Source organism: Oncorhynchus tshawytscha, linkage group LG09 (genome assembly GCF_018296145.1).
Source record: "Oncorhynchus tshawytscha isolate Ot180627B linkage group LG09, Otsh_v2.0, whole genome shotgun sequence".
In the NCBI taxonomy this organism is placed as follows: Eukaryota; Metazoa; Chordata; class Actinopteri; order Salmoniformes; family Salmonidae; genus Oncorhynchus; species Oncorhynchus tshawytscha.
The window spans coordinates 58530453-58550743 of record NC_056437.1 but is presented as its reverse complement, the minus strand read 5'-3'; the positions used below and the strand labels follow the sequence as shown (position 1 = coordinate 58550743).

Below are 20291 nucleotides of genomic sequence, written 5' to 3'. Positions count from 1 at the left end.
CTTCCCGCTCCAAAAGCTTTCTATCACGGTTGACAACTCTACGGTTTCCCAACCCTTATGGAGTGCAAAGAACCTGGGCATAATCCTGGACAACACCCTGTCGTTCTTTGAGCTCTACAATCATGCTCTACAACATCAGTCGAGTACGACCCCCTTCCTCACACCGGAAATGGTACAGGTCCAGGCAATTGACCTCTCCCGTCTGGACTACTGCAAGCTTACCCGCTTCAGCCATCAAAGCCCTGCAACTCCCCCACAACACCGCAGCCTGCCTGGTTCTCAACCATCTCAAGTTCTCCCATGTCACCCTGCACTTTCGCACTCTCCTCTAGCTCACAATCGAAGCTCACATCCATTTCAAGACCCTGCTGCTTGCTTACGTAGCAGCAAGGGAAACTGCCCCTCCATACCTTTAGTCTATGTTGAAACCCTACACCACAACCTGAGCACTCTGTTCTGCCACCTCTCATCTCTTGGCCCTCCCACCACTATGAGGGGCTGGCTCCCGCTCATCCCAGTCTAAGCTCATCTCTTAGCCCTCCCACCACTATGAGGGGCTGGCTCCCGCTCATCCCAGTCTAAGCTCATCTCTTGGCCCTCCCACCACTATGAGGGGCTGGCTCCCGCTCATCCCAGTCTAAGCTCATCTCTTGGCCCTCCCGACACTATGAGGACTGGCTCCCGCTCATCCCAGTCTAAGCTCATCTCTTGGCCCTCCCGCCACTGAGGGGCTGGCTCCCGCTCATCCCAGTCTAAGCTCATCTCTGTCCTGGCACCCAAATAGTGGAAATTCCCCCTAACATCAGGACAGCTGAGTGCCTACCAATCTTACAAAGAAGCCTGAAAAACGCTTTACAAAGTAGCCCTCCCCAGAAAACAAATACAAAATAAACACTTTTATTTATTTAACCAAGCAAGTCAGTTAATAACAAATTCTTATTTACAATGATGGCCTACACCGGCCAAACCCAGAAGACGTTGGGCCAATTATGCACTTCCCTATGGGACTCCTAATCACGGCCGATTGTGATACAGCCTGGATTCAGCCTTAGCCTGGATTCAGCTTGGATTCAGCCTTAGGCAGCCTGGATACAGCCTTAGCCTGGATTCAGCCTGGATTCAGCCTTAGCCTGGATACAGCTGTAGACCCTTGCGCCACTCAGGAGCCCCTTGCCTTTCTTGCAAGAACACTCGCTTGTCTTTTCTTACTAGCTCTGACTTTGCTGATAGCTGCTCTTTTGAGATTTTTTAAACTTACTATGTCTGTGATATGTAGTTGCCTCACCTAGTTACCTAAACATATGATGCAAAACTCATACCAGCTGTATTTCTGTCTTCTTGCACATCAATAGAACAAAAACGATCCTTTAAGATGAACACATTAACTGTAAGTCGCTCTGGATAAGAGCGTCTGCTAATTGAATAAAATGTACAACGTGTTTGTGTGTAGTATGGCGGGTGTGTGTATGGTGTGTGTGTGTGTGTACGTTATGGTGTGTGTGTGTGTGTGTGTATGATGTGTGTGTATGATGTGTGTGTATGATGTGTGTGTATAATGTGTGTTTGGTATGATGTGTGTACGTTATGGTGTGTGTGTGTGTACGTTATGGTGTGTGTGTGTGTGTACATCATGGTGTGTGTGTGTATGGTATGATGTGTGTGTGTGTGTGTGTACGTTATGGTGTGTGAGTATGATGTTATGGTGTGTGTATGATGTGTACGTTATGGTGTGTGTATGATGTGTACGTTATGGTGTGTGTGTATGATGTGTACGTTATGGTGTGTGTGTCCTGTGTGTACCTGTAGACCACCACAGGGATCCTCTTGGAGGACCTGAAGGAGCCGACACTCTCCAGCTCCTTGTCTGTGATCCACACTGGCACCAGCAGCTTCTGGGGGTAGCTGGAGCACAACCTGGCAGGAGAGAAGATGAGGGGACAGGTTAGGGTTATACAGATTATGAAGTCAGACCCCTTGATTTAAATTCTAGGCATCTAACAAGTCTTCAGCTCTCAGGCAAGGTTACTCATCAAGCAAGTATAGTTAACCAAATCACCTCCATTACATTTGCACTATGCAATACAGTAGAATGTAGATTTATACATATAGGAAAGAGAGAATGTACTTAACTTACCACTGACTAAAATGCACAGCAAAGCAGGATAATTGTCAACGTAGTGCATCAAGACTGTTGGCAACTATTTAGGTGAATATTAGTGAGAGAGGGCTTTTATTTCTCAGATAAAAAAACCCAAAGTGAGATCGACAACTCCAAGCCCTGCCGTAACAGAGATATTCAGTGGCCCGCTGTCTCTAGCTCTTTATCCCCTATTAAATCTTCCTATCATCTATTCCGACCCTCCAGCACTTACACCATCTCCTCTAGTTTGCACATCACTGTTTCTCTCTCTCTCGCCTAGCCTAGCCTGCAGTCGCTCTCTACTGTCTGCTCCAGGTAGATATGAGTGTGTGTGTTGTGCTGAGTTATGTATCCCCAGCAGGTTCTGGCCTGCTTAAATTACCTGTTTCTCCAGTGTGACTGTCCCCCCCCAGCAGGACACTCAGAGCAGACAGAGAGAGCATGGCACTGTGGCTATCAGAGCATACTGCAGATTAATTTACTTATTTACCTACCCAGCAGAGGACACACACAGGCCTCAGACACCTTTTAATGTCTTTTCAAGTCTGTGTGAGTGGAATTGTGAAAGTTATGTTAAATATGTCTGCGTGTGTAAGTGTGTTAGAGATGGGTGTACAGAAAGGTGTGTATGATTTGCGTGTATGTCAGACATGCACAGAAATGTGTGTGTGTGTGATGTGTGTGCGACATGACTGGTGAGTGTCAGACAGAAGAGAAGAACAGACAGATGGAAGCCCCCTCTCCCCCGGGCCCCACGGCGCAGCTGTCCTTCAGAGAGGGAGAGAGAGAGAGAGAGCTCAACCTGTCACAGGGATGACAGCGACTCTTACTCTACCCCTCCGCCTAATCCCTGTCTCTCTCTCTCGCCCCGTCTCTCCTCACTCCCTCCCTCCCTCCCCTCATATCCCCTCTCCCTCCCCCATAGACCTGTCACACAGATTATCAAGAGCCGAGCAGCAACAGAGAGAGAGAGTTTAAACACTGACTGGCGAAGAAAATGCTATTTGAAATGCTGAGTCACTCTCCCCACCCAGTCTGCTCCGCAAACGAGTCTGGGACTATTTAACAGCACAGATGTTAGACGTACCTGCTTAGGAGAGAGTGGTGTGTGTGTTGGCTTGATGAGGCAGTTGTTTGATCATCAATCTTCCCGCTCTGTGTTGAGACTGGGGGGGCCGTGTGTACGTGTGAGACTGGGGGGGCCGTGTGTACGTGTGAGACTGGGGGGCCGTGTGTACGTGTGAGACTGCGGGGGCCGTGTGTACGCGTGAGACTGGGGGGGGCGTGTGTACGCGTGAGACTGGGGGAGCCGTGTGTACGCGTGAGACTGGGGGGCGTGTGTACGCGTGAGACTGGGGGGGGCCGTGTGTACGCGTGAGACTGGGGGCGTGTGTACGTGTGAGACTGGGGGGGGCCGTGTGTACGTGTGAGACTGGGGGGCCGTGTGTATGTGTGAGACTGGGGGCCGCGTGCATGTGTGAGACTGGGGGGGCCGTGTGTACGTGTGTTTGTGGGTATCATACTTGTAGTTGAGGTTGATGTCGGATACTCTCCAGGCGTTTTGCATGTCGAAGCCCATCCTCCTCACCTCCATCTCCTGCCTCTGACGGACATGATCACCTACACAGAGAGAAAGAGGGAAGAGGGGTAAAGCAACAATAATGAAGCCTCAGGATTTAAATCTGCGTGTGTGTGTGTGTGTGTGTGTGTGTGCATGTCTGACACTAACCTGGTCTACAGAGCTGTAGGTGCTGGTCCTCATCGTCTGCGCTGCCCCCCAGACACCAGGCGTGGTAGGCCAAGGCAAACAGATCCTCCAGCCTGCCAGGGTGGGCTACGGCCCGGTTCAGACGCTTCAGCCACTCCTGGCACTGCTTGAATGTCGAGAAATGGCATCTGAGTAGATCGCAAAACACAAACACATAGGATGGAAAATCAGAGGATGGCCACCAACCTCAACACCATTATCATGCTATCACCATATTATTATGGTTTGTGTACATGATCTATTATTATTCTTAGGCAAAACATGTTCAAGGACCAAAAGATAAAACACAACCATGGGCTATGCCTACATTATCATACATTGTCCGACACGTTCATCTTGATTGGACAGAATGTGAGGGTGGTATACAGTTACTGTATGTAGGCCTATATTCTCTCTTACAGTAGTTCACAAACGGGTAATTATGAGTTCTCTCCAACATGGAGATTTTTCTATGATTCTATATTCTCATGAGTGCTCTGAGTGTTTCCCTGGGCCGTGCCACATCACATCTGCTCCTCAGGCAGGATATAAAGCCATCATAATCAAAGAGGTGGGAACATTTCTGATGTCTGCATCTCTGTGAGGAGGACACCAGACAGGCTGTCACAGTGGGCCAGCAACACTACAGTTTTATAGGAGAGAAGTGGGCTGCAGTGCATAGATTTGCTTTGATTCCTTGAAGTTCCAGTCTTTTCAGAAGAGGGTGAGTAAAGAGTGAAACGTGAAGGAAGGGGGATTGTGAGCAGCAGCTATGTGTGTGTAAAATAACACATGCGGAGAAGCGGATTCGGATTCTTAGCTTTGAGAAAGAGATTTCCAGAGGGGCGGGCAAGGCATGAGGGAAAACTCTTTATTCGTAGTCACGGCCTTAAAAAAAAAAGGATCTTAAGTGGTTTTGAGACAAAAATGTTCTTAAGCCAACGACATGACATCTCTTTTTCAACCTCTGCAATAACAAAGGATCTAGTTTTCCCATCAGCAGAAATATTGTGGCATAGGCCTATCAAAAAAGACCACTACGAACGAAGCCTATACATTGTGTCAAAAAAATATTATGTTGTGCTTAAAGTCAATCAAATGTAATTTAAAAAAAAAAGACTTATGAAAACAATTCCTATTTTTTATCATGTAAAAAAGACAATGATTCATGGAGCACAAGATATCCATTTATCAATAAGTCCTAATGATAGTTGTTTGTCACAAGCCAGTGTAGGTACCGTAGATATAAAGTAGGAATTTTCTCTTTACCTGACGACTTTGGAGTCCTTGCAGATGATGTGCAGTTGGAACATGTCTCTGCTCTCCACACTCTCTATGAGCCTCAGAGGCACCTGTACGGGGAGACAGAGAGAGGACACCACATTACACAAAACACCAGGGTAGACACAACACCTCTAATAATGGGGGCACCACTTTACACAGGACATCTCACTGAACACAACACATTTAATGAAGTGCCTAGTAATCTAGGCTCGCCATGGCTAGTTAAGGTACCTACTGTAAGGTAGACAGCAAGGCACGGTGAGGTAACAATACATTTTTCACACAGCAGAGGGGATTGGAAGATGATATTTGTGGTGGTCTTACCCATGGGTTATGTAAATTCACACAAGCCTCTATTAGGTATAGGCCTAAAACAGACACCATACCAATGCCTCTATTGCCAGACCAATATCTAATTTACGACAGCATCATTTGCATTTCCTTATAAAATCATCACGTTGCATGCTATTACATTGTCAATGCACCTTCCATGAACTATAACATTTATATCTTAAGTGTATTTACACTTTTCATAGTTGCCACAGTAAATTCTCACACAGTAAGTCTCATTCATACAAACAACAACCATTATGCAACCATAACAACCATTTTAAACAAATAAGTCATCACCACAGGCCAAGCTCTGGAGTCTGCAGCAGTGCAATCTATTCTAGACTCTCCACTCAGTCATTCATTCATGCTGAGCCTGTAGTGTTCCGTACCACTGCTCTAGCTCTATTATTGGTCCACAGGTCAGGGGTGTTAATGAGGTCACTCTGAACTCAACAGTTATAAAATTACCCAATGAGGCTTGACCTTTGATTGGGGCAGGCCAATCAGCACCTGGGGGCCTGGGTCATCTAACTCGGTAAGGAACAACCAATTCATGCTGCCACACTTCAGACAGACTTCGGCACAAAGTGGTGCTACAAAATCTTAAGATGCGCTATAAATGAAATCTCTGCAAAACAGAACTGCTTGGGCTCTTGCCTTGCTAAGTGCATTCAATTATATTCAACGTTGAGGAGATTCTGAATCAGAAAATGAATAAAACAGTTTTTAGATTGCTTCCAATTTCAAATTAAATGACATTTTGTCTGTCCGGAGGGCACAATAATCCAGGAGTAGTCAGTCTGAACCAGAGGTTGAATGATAGAGCGCTCTAGTCTAGACTGGAAGGGAGGAGGGGGGAAGCTGCGGGTTGCTGTTGACACAAGGTACTCACAGAAATATGATTGTCCACACCTTGATAGGTCTGCAACAAAGTGACAGACAGACACCAGGACCAGGGAGGGAGCAGAGAGCAGGAAGGAGGAGGGGGGTGATAACAAGACAGGGGACAGAGGCAATGGAAAAACTATTAAACTGAAGAAAAACAACAGAACGAAGTTAATGATAGGCAATGCATAAAAAGAAAGAGCTAAAGGTGGAAGATAATGAAAATCAAGCAGAGAACACAAATTAGCACGGCAGAAAGAGCGACTTTTGCCGACCATTACCAAGCTTGAAAAGGAAAGTATGAGAGAAGAAAATGGAAGGGGAAAGGATATGAAAATGTAACACAAACTAACAGTCTATATGTTTCTATATGTTTAGATAAAAAGTGGTCTTACTACAGGTGCTCTGTTAGATGACTGGAGTTCTGGGATGGGGGAGAAGGAGGAGAGGAGTTTGTCTAGGCAACACATTGACCTTGTTTACATGCACACCAATATTCGGGATACTGTCGCATTCTGTCTTTGAGTTGACTCATATAAACATCATGTCCCGTTTACAACAACACGAAAAAGCTTGTATCCCGGTTATGAGAAACTCGGATAAGAAGCCTATGATATGCTGATCTTTGACGGGATACTGTGGCATGTAAACATCTTATCCCGTTGACTGTTGTTTTTCGCGTTCTGCGCAGGCTCAGCTTCTCATATCATAGGTGTTGTGTGATGATGTTCTCATCTGATATTCAAACTAAAAATTAAGAATCTGCGCAGTTTGATCCACCATAATTACATAACAATTTATTTTGCTGGTACTCCGTACTGGTCCATATAGCCTACTGGCTAATTTCACCAATAATTTAGACATGCTTTTTCTGACATTTGGTAGGCCATTTGTTTGTCAACTATAGTTAGATACATGTTGTTTCTCTTCTGTCATAACTGCCCCAGTAGATTATAAAGTATGCTCACCAGAATAATGTCTTACATCGATAGAATGAATGCACTAGTAATCTAGTTAACACCGGTAAAGTTAGTTTCATATAGGGATCAGTCGTATAAGTATGTTTCGTATAGGGATCAGTCTGTTCGTATAGGGATCAGTCGTATAAGTATGTTTCTTATAGGGATCAGTCTGTTCGTATAGGGATCAGTCGTATAAGTCTGTTTCGTATAGGGATTAGTCTGTTCATATAGGGATCAGTCTGTTCGTATAGGGATCAGTCAGTTCGTATAGGGATCAGTCGTATAAGTCTGTTTCGTATAGGGATCAGTCTGTTCGTATAGGGATCAGTCTGTTCGTATAGGGATCAGTCTGTTCGTATAGGGATCAGTCGTATCAGTCTGTTCGTATAGGGATCAGTCTGTTCGTATAGGGATCAGTCTGTTCGTATAGGGATCAGTCGTATAAGTCTGTTTCGTATAGGGATCAGTCTGTTCGTATAGGGATCAGTCAGTTCGTATAGGGATCAGTCGTATAAGTCTGTTTCGTATAGGGATCAGTCAGTTCGTATAGGGATCAGTCGTATAAGTCTGTTTCATATAGGGATCAGTCTGTTCAAACTGTGCAGATTCTTAATTTTTAGTTTGAATATCAGATGAGAACATCATCACACAACACCTATGATATGAGAAGCTGAGCCTGCGCAGAACGCGAAAAACAACGGTCAACGGGATAAGATGTTTACATGCCACAGTATCCCGTCAAAGATCAGCATATCATAGGCTTCTTATCCGAGTTTCTCATAACCGTGATACAAGCTTTTAAGTCTGTTCGTATAGAGATCAGTCTGTTCGTATAGGGATCAGTCGTATAAGTCTGTTTCGTATAGGGATCAGTCTGTTCGTAAAGGGATCAGTCGTATAAGTCTGTTTCGTATAGGGATCAGTCTGTTCGTATAGGGATCAGTCTGTTCGTATAGGGATCAGTCGTGTAAGTCTGTTTCGTATAGGGATCAGGGAGAAAACAGAATTACTAAAAACAGTGGAAAGATTGGTCCTGTGCAAAATGTCCAAATGTCATCAGTTTGACAGGTTTTAAGGAAATGAAAAGCTGAGAAAACGATGAAACACGTTTCTGATAAGACTTCAGTTCATATTGGGTGCATATTTTATGTGGTTGAAATACTGTCTACTTGTTTAACAGTGCCAGAGAGAACACATTACACACACATTGACATTTTCGTCAAGAGATGCTGAAAGAAATAAATCATATTTCTCCACTCCTGTTCCCGAGACCAAATAAACATTTGTTGTATAATTTTACTGCAAGAAAAGCATAAATCCCCTGGAGTTTATATTGTTTTACTCTACATGTAAAATCAAATCAAATCAAATTTATTTATATAGCCCTTCGTACATCAGCTGATATCTCAAAGTGCTGTACAGAAACCCAGCCTAAAACCCCAAACAGCAAGCAATGCAGGTGTAGAAGCACGGTGGCTAGGAAAAACTCCCTAGAAAGGCCAAAACCTAGGAAGAAACCTAGAGAGGAACCAGGCTATGTGGGGTGGCCAGTCCTCTTCTGGCTGTGCCGGGTGGAGATTATAACAGAACATGGCCAAGATGTTCAAATGTTCATAAATGACCAGCATGGTCATACAATAATAAGGCAGAACAGTTGAAACTGGAGCAGCAGCACGGTCAGGTGGACTGGGGACAGCAAGGAGTCATCATGTCAGGTAGTCCTGGGGCATGGTCCTAGGGCTCAGGTCCTCCGAGAGAGAGAGAGAGAGAGAGAGAGAGAGAAAGAGAGAATTAGAGAACGCACACTTAGATTGACACAGGACACCGAATAGGACAGGAGAGGTACTCCAGATATAACAAACTGACCCTAGCCCCCCGACACATTAACTACTGCAGCATAAATACTGGAGGCTGAGACAGGAGGGGTCAGGAGACACTGTGGCCCCATCCGAGGACACCCCCAGACAGGGCCAAACAAGTCCTTATTTCAGTTACTGTTTCCATTTAACCCATATGAACTTAAATGAGGATTTTCTGTTTATTCATGGTTACATGGATACTCGTAAGCGGGATATCAAAGGTGCTTGAAAACAGCTTAAGACCTTAAGCAGGATATGAACTACTATCAGGAATACTGTGCGCATGTAAACGTGGTCAGTGACTAGGGTCTAGTTTCAATGACGGACTCATTTGGCATAGAGGAACTACTTCACTGCCTACTTCACTACTTTATCTGCTTGAATAAAAAAGGTTTTGAATCGCGACATTCTCACATCTGCCACGTGATTTTTCTTTCTTTTTCTCCCTTATCGAAATAGGCAGTGACATCGATCCTCTATGCCAAAAGAGTCCATCACTGAAACCAAACCCTAGTCACTGTTGCCTAGGGTCGAGTTTCGAGACTAAAGAGGAGTAGGTGGAATCTCACTCTAAGGCAAACAATCAGGCTGTTTGTATTACAGCAGGGTCTGGCGTCAGTAGGAGGGGCCACTGGATGCCAAGATAAGTGTGTGTGTGTGTACATGCGTGAGTGTGCCTGTGTGTCTGTGGTGTGCACGTGCAACTTTAAGTAAGTGCTGTGCCGGCTCCCTGAAACTCCAGAGGTCACGTAAAACAGTCCTGGCTGGTGGTGAGATCATAGCCACCGCTCACTGCACCACTCCTGTGGTGCCTGACACACTGCCAACTCAGTGGGTGTGAGGAGGGGACCAGGCATCAGGTCCTGGGAATGGCTCTGCATCTCAATCACATAATTTGAAGTGCTACCAGCCTTGGCTTGTAAGCAGCAGGACATTCTGTCTAAAATGTATTATATGGCCTGTAATGAATCTAACCAGCAGAGCCTCTCCTTTCAGGCAGGGTTCTGTTCCTCACATTACCTACCCCTCAGTTCTGTGCACAGATCTACAGACAGTGTAATGAATCTAACCAGCAGAGCCTCTCCTTTCAAGCAGGGTTCTGTTCCTCACATTACCTACTTCTCAGTTCTGTGCACAGATCTACAGACAGTGTAATGAATCTAACCAGCAGAGCCTCTCTTTTCAGGCAGGGTTATGTTCCTCACATTACCTACCTCTCAGTTCTGTGCACAGATCTACAGACAGTGTAATGAATCTAACCAGCAGAGCCTCTCCTTTCAGGCAGGGTTCTGTTCCTCACATTACCTACCTCTCAGTTCTGTGCACAGATCTACAGATCTACAGACAGTGTAATGAATCTAACCAGCAGAGCCTCTCCTTTCAGGCAGGGTTCTGTTCCTCACATTGCCTACCTCTCAGTTCTGTGCACAGATCTACAGATCTATAGACAGTGTAGCAATTAGCCTGGCAACTAAACTGATTTATGTACATTACACTGCAGCATTCAATCTGATTTAACCAGGCTATGTCAGAGCAGCTATTTTTTAAATTTAACTAGGCAAGTCAGTTAAGAACAAATTCTTATTTTCAATGACGGCCTAGGAACAGTGGGTTAACTGCCTCATTCAGGGGCAGAACGACAGATTTTTACCTTGTCAGCTCGGGGATTCCATCTTACAACCTTTCAGTTACTAACACTCTAAGGCTACCTAGCTACTTGAACATGCTCGTGTTGTTTTTTCCAGGATCTCTGTATCATGTGTATTGCATGTGTTAGGGCTGGGCGATGTAGCAAAAATTTATGAGTAGTGCGTGACCCTAGGGTGGCAACACATACATTCTAAGTGATTTCAATGGGTCTTTCTCCATTCTGATTGTTTTATACTGTTCAATTCACCCAAAAATAATTTTCTGCATTTTCTTCAATTTCTGCATTTCCTGCACTCATTTTAGACCATTTCCACACTGTCACGTAGGACTGCACAATATAGGCAAAGAATCTAGACCTTATTTTTAACCAAATGTTGCAATTGTGATTTGACTTGCGATTTAGAGCAAAACACTTGGGTGAACTGTGGAAATGATTATTCTAATTCCATAGTTAGAATATAATAGTGGGCACTTTGAATACAATAGATGACAACAAATGAAAACCCCAGGAAGGAATTATTGTGACAGGGTAGGAACCAAAGTGTTGATAAGTGTTTACTTGGGGACCCTATAACTTTTGGCTACATTGAATGTTTTCTCTTAGCTACTTCATGTAACTAACGCATTCATGCTTTGTGTATTCCTCTTTGATTTAGAAGATACTGTTGCACAAAAAACATGATTTAGGTATACATCATCAATGGTATTATCAGGCTGTATAGCTAATTACAGTACCAGTCAAAAGTTTGGACACACCTACTCATTCCAGGGTTTGTATTTATTTTTACTATTTTCTACATTTTAGAATAGTAGTGAAGACATCGAAACTATGAAATAGCACATATGGAATCATGTAGTAGCCAAAAAAGTGTTAAACAAATGAAAATATATTTTATATTTGAGATTCATTAAAGAAGTCACCCTTTGCCTTGATGACAGCTTTGCACTCTCTTGGCATTATTTCAACCAGCTTCATGAGGTAGTCACCTGGAATTCATTTCAATTAACAGGTTTTGCTTGTTAAAAGTTCATGTTAAAAGTTATTCTTAATGCATTTGAGGCAATCAGTTATGTTGTGACTAGGTAGGGGTGGTATATACAGAAGATAGCCCTATTTGGTAAAAGACCAAGCACATTTTATGACAAGAACAGCTCAAATAAGCAAAGATAAATGACAGTCCATCAATACTTTAAGTATGAAGGTCAGTCAATGCGGAACATTTCAAGAACTTTGAACATTTCTTCAAGTGCAGTCGCAAAATACGTCAAGCGCTATGACGAAACTGGCTCTCAATGAGGACCGCCACAGGAAAGGAAGACCCAGAGTTACCTCTGCTGCAGAGGATACGTTCATTAGTTACCAGCCTCAAAAATTGCAGCCCAAATAAATGCTTCACAGAGTTCAAGTAACAGACACATCTCAACATCAACTGTTCAGAGGAGGCTGTGTGAATCAGGCCTTCATGGTGAAATTGCTGCACAGAAACGACTACTAAAGGACACCAAAAAGAAGAAGAGACTTGCTTGGGCCAAGAAACACGAGCAATGGACATTAGACCGGTGGAAATCTGTCCTATTGTCCAAATTTTAGATTTTTGGTTTCAACCCCAGTGTCTTTGTGAGACACAGAGTAGGCAAACGGATGATCTCCTCATGTGTAGTTCCCGCCGTGGAGCACGGATGAGGAGGTGTGATGGTGCTTTGCTGGTGACACTGTCAAGAATTTATTTATTTTTCAAAACACACTTAACCAGCATGGCTACCACAGCATTCTGCAGCGATACGCCATCCCACCTGGTTCGCCTTTAGTGGGACTATTATTTGTTTTTCAACAGGACAATGACCCAACACACGTCCAGGCTGTGTAAGGGCTATTTGACCAAGGAGAGTGATGGAGTCATGCATCAGATGACCTGATCTCCACAATCACCTGACCTCAATCCAATTGAGATGGTTTGGGATAAGTCGGACTGCAGAGTGAAGGAAAAGCAGCCAACAAGTACTCAGCATATGTGGGAACTCCTTCAAGACTGTTGGGAAAGCATTCTAGGTGAAGCTGGTTTAGAGAATGCCAAGAGTGTGCAATTCTTTCATCAAGGCAAAGGTTGCCTACTTATAAATATATAAAATATATTTGGATTTGTTTAACACTTTTTTGGTTACTACATGATTCCATATGTGTTATATCATAGTTTTGATGTCTTCACTATTATTCTACAACATAGGAAATAGTAAAAATAAAGAAAAACCCTTGAATGAGTAGCTGTGTTCAAACTTTTGACTGGTACTGTATGTTTGTTCTGACTCAGTACATTAGCTAGCTAGCTAGCTAGCCAGCTAACTAGTGATTAGCATTAGCAGCTATCACGATTTAGGCCCAACTTGCTAAGAAAATACAAACTAGCTGGTTGCAGATGTAAGAAACACAAACTAATAGTGTAATTATAAAACACTACTGGATTTATATTAAGTGAAAACAGCATCATTGTCATCAACGATCCATTTGTTGCATTGACCATACAGACTGAAGGCAAATTTCTCGTGGTCGAGGAACAACAAATGCCCACCTTGAGTGACAGGGGGCGGGGCTATGTCTGTGTGGAAAGCAGCATGTTAAGAGAGAGCGATGACTCAAATAGTGAAGTAAACTATAAAAATGGAAGTTACACACAAAGTATCACTTTGTACAAACCAAATATTTAAATACCGATATAGAAGGTAAAGTAAAAACCCAAACCGGTCAGTGGATCAATACCAGCGTATAGTAAAATACGCATGTGTTCATTATGTCTTACATTTATAATGGAGTCCTTAAACTTGATGTGGAGCCTGTAGTTGGAGATGGCGATGATGGTGTCATCGGCTCGGCCTAGATACTCCACCCCTTCCCCCTGCAGAGCTGGGAACGGCACCTGGAGGGGACACAAACGTCAACGCAACGTTAAGACAACATGAACCACAACGCTTAATCAACATTGCCATAAGGACGTTGGATATCAGCGACACAAACGTCACAAAGTTAAGATCTTGCAGTTTTTACAGTATATTCACTTCATTATCTTCCTATTAATCCCACTGTTCTCTGTAAAACTTGCAATGCAGCCGTCACACATCAAACCAGAGTACATGGTCCAATGGAGAATCAACACTATCCTGCTGATTATCACACCTGTTCATGGTCTCTTAAATGTGTACCTAGTAGTGTGAAAAGACCTTTAGTTCTCCTGGTCAGTGTTGTTGGAATCTGATTGGCTTGTTCTCCAGGTGCTTGCGCTGCTAGTGGTTGAGATCTGTTTTGGTAAACCGTATAGAAATATAACTACTTTCTCCAATCATGGCTAGTGGGAAGGTTGCCGACTTTTTCTGTGGCTTAACCAACATGGCTCGTCATTTAACATTTGTATTCATATTTACAGATCACATACAGGTTTGTTATTAAGGCACATGAAAGTTCACGTTCAAGAAGGCATTTCTTTTAAAAAGAAAGACAAAAAAAACATTTATTACCCTACCTGTGAAGTAGGAACTAACGCCAAATGTCCAGCTTCTTGAATCCATTCACAAATGTGCTTTGTGGCAGTCCCCATTAGCACTAATGGCATAAAAGGATCTATGTGAGAGAGCAGAGCAGGTTGGCTGTTCTTTGAGCCTGAGTGAACAGGCCGACAGGCAGGCGGGCAGGGAGGTTGTGTACTGTGTGTGTGTGTGTGTGTGTGTGTGTGTGTGTGTACATGGTTGACGGTACTGTGTTTGTGATGGCTCTCAAACCATCTAACATTCCAGATACATGCCCATTTCATTAGTCCCTCAGCCCAGACTCCAGGCCTGCATTCCAAATGGCAACGTATTACCCATAGGGCTCTGGTCAAAACAAGTGCACTATGTAGGCAATAGGGTGCCATTTGGGACACAGGGATAGAGAAGACCCATGCATTAAGATAATTGGTTCCCATCACAGAATAGAACACGTTTCATCTCTCTCAGAAGTAGCACATTTATCTTAGCTGCTTAAAACCCAAGGTTTGAGGAAGGGAGGTGGAGGGAGGGAGACAGATAAAGACTAAATAGAGGGAACTGATGATGGCAATCTCTAGTCTAAATGATGCCTCAAGTCGTCTAAAACAGGAAGCCAATTACGAGATGCAGCCAAACAAACATTAATGATCACTGTGTTCAAACTTAATTCAACATTTTATTGCACTTTACTGAAAATGATTTATACTGAACAAAAATATAAATGCAACATGTAAAGTGAAGTTGATTAAACAGCATGATCATTACACAGGTGCACCTTGTGCTGGGGACAATAAAAGGCCACTCTAAAATGTGCAGTTTTGTCACACAACAATGTCACAGATGTCTCAAGTTTTGGGGGAGTGTGCAATTGGCATGCTGATTGCAGGAATTTCCATCAGAGCTATTGCCAGAGAATTGAATGTAAATTTTCTGCCATAAGCTGCCTCAAACATCGTTTGAGGAGCATTTCTGTCAATAAAGCTCTTTTGTGGGGAAAAGTTATTTCTCATTACCTGGGCCTGGCTCGCCATGGCTGCACCCCTGCCCAGTCATGTGAAATCCATAGATTAGGGCCTAATTTATTTCAATTTCCTTATATGAACTGTAACTCAGTAAAATCTTTGAAAATGTTCCGTGTTGCGTTTACATTTTTGTTTAGTGTAATATTGACAGAGACAAATTATGCCCATGTTCGTTTTGTCATTAGACTGGTGCGTGGCAACAGATGAGAAACATCTTAGCTGTAATTGATGTTTTACTGTGAAGTCTAAACGGGATGAAATAATGTCTAAATAATTTTCCTCTGCCTGGAACTTAGCTCTAGTCTTGTTCGCTGGTGCCATGACAAAGGTCTGTAATGCATAATGTATAATTACTCTGTGTGTGTATGCCTGGTGAATTGAAGAACATCTCTAACCTATACTTCTCTCTCTCGGAGTAGAAAGGCCTACTTTGATTTTTCTCTTCCACTCATGTCTCCTGGCATCAATCTTTACTTTACTCATCACCTCCGCCACGCTGGCTGTCATGGGGGCCCCACAGGGGTGTGTGCTTAGTCCCTTCCTGTACTCACTTGTTCAACACGACTGTGTGGCCACGCATGACTCCAACACCGTCAAGTATGCTGACAACACGACGGTGATAGGCCTGATCACCGGCGACAATGAGACGTGGTCGGTGACCTGGCAGTGTAGAACACTGCCCCATCTACACCGTGAAGAAGGTGTGATAGCGCGTCTTTCCCCTGAGGAGGTTGAAAATACTTTGCATGGGCCCTCAAATCCTCAAAATGTTCCACAGTTTCACCATTGAGAGCATCTTGACTGGCTGCATCACTGGTATGACAACTGGTATGACAACTGCACCTCCCTTGATTGCAAGGCGCTACAGAGGATGGTGCAGACAGCCCAGTACATCACAGGGGCTGAGCTCCCTGCCATACAGGACCTCTACATCAGGCAGTGTGAAAGGTGAGTAGGCCGCCATTTGTTCTTTAACTGACTTGCCAAGTCAAATAAAGGTTAAATAAAAAAATGTTAAATGTTAAATAAAAGGAAGGCAATTGTTCTAGACTCGAATCACCCAAGCCATAGACTGTTCTCTCCGCTTCCGCACAGCAAACGGTACTGAAGCAAGCCAGAAGACTGCTAAATAGCTAACAAAATGGTTACACAAACTATTTGCATTGACCCTTCTAATTTATTTTTGCACTGACTATGCACACACACACAAAGTCATATTATATGCTGCTACTCTGTTTATCATATAGCCTGATACCTAGTCACCTTAACCATATACATATCTAACCCTCCAACTCCAGTATCCCTACACATTGTAAATATGGTATTGGCACTGACTCTGGAACTGACCCTGTATATACAGTAGCTTACTTTATTTTGTTCTTATTTCTATTTCTCGTGTGTTTTTGTTCTACTTTGCTTTATTTCTTTTGTATAGTACTACTGATATTGATTACTGCACTGTTGTGAAAGAGCAAGCAAGAAAGTCATTTCACCATGTGACAAAAACTTGAAACTGAAGTTGTGTACCAGACCCTTGTTGGCCAGCGAAAAGTGGTTTGGTTGTTGTTATGCTGTGAGCATTCACTAGAGACGACAACATCTAGAAGATCTCTATTTTGGGAAGACACAGCACAGAGTTGTTGCCTAGTGACCACTTAGGCACAATAATACCTCATAATAATTGCCTCATCACACTACTTACTGAGTCACTCTAAGAGCAGGACCTGTTGGGGCATGAACATACAGGACAGGCAGGGGAGAGAGGATTACTGTAAGATGTGAAATGGTACAGCCTAGAGAAAACAACTCATTAAAAGGAGCATGCGATTGGGCCTGGGTACTACAAAATGAATGTCTGTATAAAAACATTCATTATCTACTCAAACTCACTTCTCTCTGGTGAAATGAATGATCAGAGAAAATGCACAAGGATCACAGCAAGGGGAGATGAGAGTGAGACTTTCTATTTTATTTTTTACATTTGATCACAGAAAATGTAAGAAATGGACAATCTTATTTTAAAAAACAGGGAGCATGCAGGCTTCCAAATGGAAGCATCACAAATCGATAGAGGCCGTGAGGCTTTACTGATGGCTCTGGATGGAACCTGGCACTGATGCCTGGCCCAGATAACACCAGACTGAATGAATGGTGAGGGCAGCGTTCAGTCTGGTTGAATCAGTCTACTCTCCCTCCATGGTGGAGATTATAACCTTTACTTGTTTTTTATCATTGTCCCTCCCAGGCCAGCTCCTTGAACCAGCCCAGACCAGTGCCCCATAGTCTGCCCTGTGCCCCATATATCTTACTAATGTTTGTGTTGCTGTTCATCTGTCACAAAAAGAAAGTGCCTGGGTAGCTTTGGTTTGGCAGAGGTGCAGGAGAGAGGGTGGGGTGCAGTGTCGATGGGGTCTCACAGATAACATCAGTAGTAGGGCTAAATATGAGTGGAGGAGCTGTTCAGATAAAACTATGGGTATGGTTCTCTCTTTATGGGAGGTGTAATATTCCTAACATGATCTCTGAGTCTGACTGTCTATTATGAGAAACTGAAATGACAAGGAGAGACAATATCATCAGAATACTAACGAAGCCTCCAGGGGCTAAATCATGTGCACCACTCGTTAACTGTCCAGGCAAGAGTGGATGAAGGCAATCCACTGCAACTCCACTGTCGAAGGCAGGGAACTAACACATCCCGCTGAAAGTGTCATACATAGTTAACATCCTGTACAGTCTCTCTCTAAGCTGCATCAAACTGGCTCTGTGGTTCTGCTCTGCTCCAAATAGAGTTGTATGACTCATAGACGGCCGGCTAGTGCAGCAGAAGATACTGTGTCACGTTTTTCCCTCTATCCTGCCTCAGGCAGTACATATAAAAAGAGAGGGAAGAGAGACCTAGAGAAAGAGAGAGAGATGGATAGAGGGAGGAAAAAGACCATGCAGTGACAAATATTTTATGACTTGGTGGTTTGTGAGTCGTGACTTCCGGTTTTAGGCAACTGGAGAGGGAGGGGCACTCCAGAGAGGGGAGCAGAGGAGGAGAAAAGGGTGAAATGCAGAGCTATACAGTATGTGAAATGGACGATTGTAAAGCACCACTGTGATACTACTGTGGCAGAGGTTAGCTATACTGGCAGATGTCTGTAATTCGCCTACAGTGAGACCCAGTTAAAGTCAGTGTAGGTAGCACCTATTTCTCAATGCGAGAAAAGCATATACAGTGCATTTGGAAGGTATTCAGACCCCTTGTTACAGCCTTATTCTAAAATTGATTAAATAAAACATGTCCTTATCATACTACATAATGACAAAGATTTTTTTTTAAGTATTTAAACCCTTTGCTATGAGACTCAAATTGGGCTCAGTTGCATCCTGTTTTGATTGATCATCCTTGAGATGTTTCTACAACTTCATTGGAGTCCACCTGTGATAAATTCAATTAATAGGACATGAGTTAGAAAGGCACACACCTGTCTATATAACGTCCCACAGTTGACAGTGCATGTCAATGCAAAAACCAAGCCATGAGGTCAAAGAAATTGTCTGTAAAGCTCCAAGACAGGACTGTGTCGAGGCACAGATCTGGGGAAGGGGACCATAGAATTTCTGCAGCACTGAAGGTTCCCAAGCGCTCAGGACCTCAGACTGGGGGTGAAGGTTCACCTTTCAACAGGACAACGACCCTAAGCACACAGCCAAGGCAACGCAGGAGTAGCTTCGGGACAAGTCTCTGAATATCCTTGAGTGGCCCTGCCAGAGCCCGGACTTGAACCTGATCGAACTTCTCTGAAAATGGCTACAGTATGCAGAGACGTTCCCCATCCAACCTGATAGAGCTTGAGAGGATCTACAGAGAAGAATGGGAGCAATTCCCCAAATACTGGTGTGCCAAGCTCAAAGCTGTAATCGCTGCCAAAGGTGCTTCAACACGTAGTGAGTAAAGGTTCTGAATACTTATGCAAATGTGATATTTCAGTTATTTATTTTTAATACATTTGCAGAAATAAAAAAATGTAGTTTTTGCTTTGTCATTATGGGGTATTGTGTGTAGTTTGATTAGGAAAAAAACAATTTAGAAGAAGGCTGTAACTTAACAAAATGTGGAAAAGGTCAAGGGGTCTGAATACTTTCCAAATGCACTGTAATAGCAACTAAGAGCACCTCAAGAAATTCCCAAATTACAAAGTCTTAAATTCATTTTTATATTGTAATGTTGTTTTGAAAATTGGGCTTGAGGTTTTCTCAAAATCAGCTCTAACTTCGGAAACAATCCCATATCGCCCCGCGGTCAGTGTCACACAGTGAGGAAATATAAAGTCATGCTCACCTTTCTATATATTTTTTTGTCCAAAGGTATAAAGACAGTAACAGTATGAAGCTAGCAATTGCATTTTTAATCATCTCCTTTTTGATCGTCTTTTAAGAGTTTAGTGAAGTTTAATACATTTGAATCAATTTCAATTTAATCCACCAGAAAAGACAGAAGAAATAATACAACAAATAGTGTGGTTAAACTCAAATATACCAATTGATTAAAAAAAACATACTTTTTAAAAATACAAATAAAAAGTTATAATCTTCGTAAATGATATCATAAATATGACTGGTGGAGTTATGTTATACATGCAGCTAACTAACACATAATGGAAGAGGAAAGTGGAAGGGGGAAAAAGTAAGGAACTTGTCTGTCGGCCCTGCATGAAAGAAAATTGTGATAAATAAAAAAGTATACCAGTTTCATATAAGGACCAGAAAATTGACAGCCGTGTTATATAGATTGCAAAACAGTTTTCCATGGCACATGGTTTATGAACTGATACGCAAAACGACGCCGGATTCAAAACTTAGAATATTTCAATGTAAATTATTATACAGAAGTCTTGCAACCAA

The 20291-nt window shown here is 43.1% G+C and overlaps 1 protein-coding gene across 5 annotated transcripts in view; it reads right to left on the bottom strand.

The window, feature by feature from the left end:
- Positions 1–20291, bottom strand: part of LOC112258344 (myotubularin-related protein 4) — a 95392-nt gene that overhangs the window by 17607 nt on the left and 57494 nt on the right. For 2 of the 5 annotated variants that reach the window (XM_024432668.2, XM_024432663.2), the window contains exons 3-8: positions 13656–13772; positions 6397–6426; positions 5157–5239; positions 3870–4036; positions 3664–3760; positions 1801–1914 (exon numbers count right to left, since the gene is read on the bottom strand). In XM_024432668.2, the coding sequence (XP_024288436.2) occupies positions 1801–1914; positions 3664–3760; positions 3870–4036; positions 5157–5239; positions 6397–6426; positions 13656–13772 (608 nt within the window). The remainder of the gene's footprint in view (positions 1–1800; positions 1915–3663; positions 3761–3869; positions 4037–5156; positions 5240–6396; positions 6427–13655; positions 13773–20291) is intronic. The other 3 variants (XM_024432666.2, XM_024432667.2, XM_042327119.1) reach the window with 2 other exon arrangements.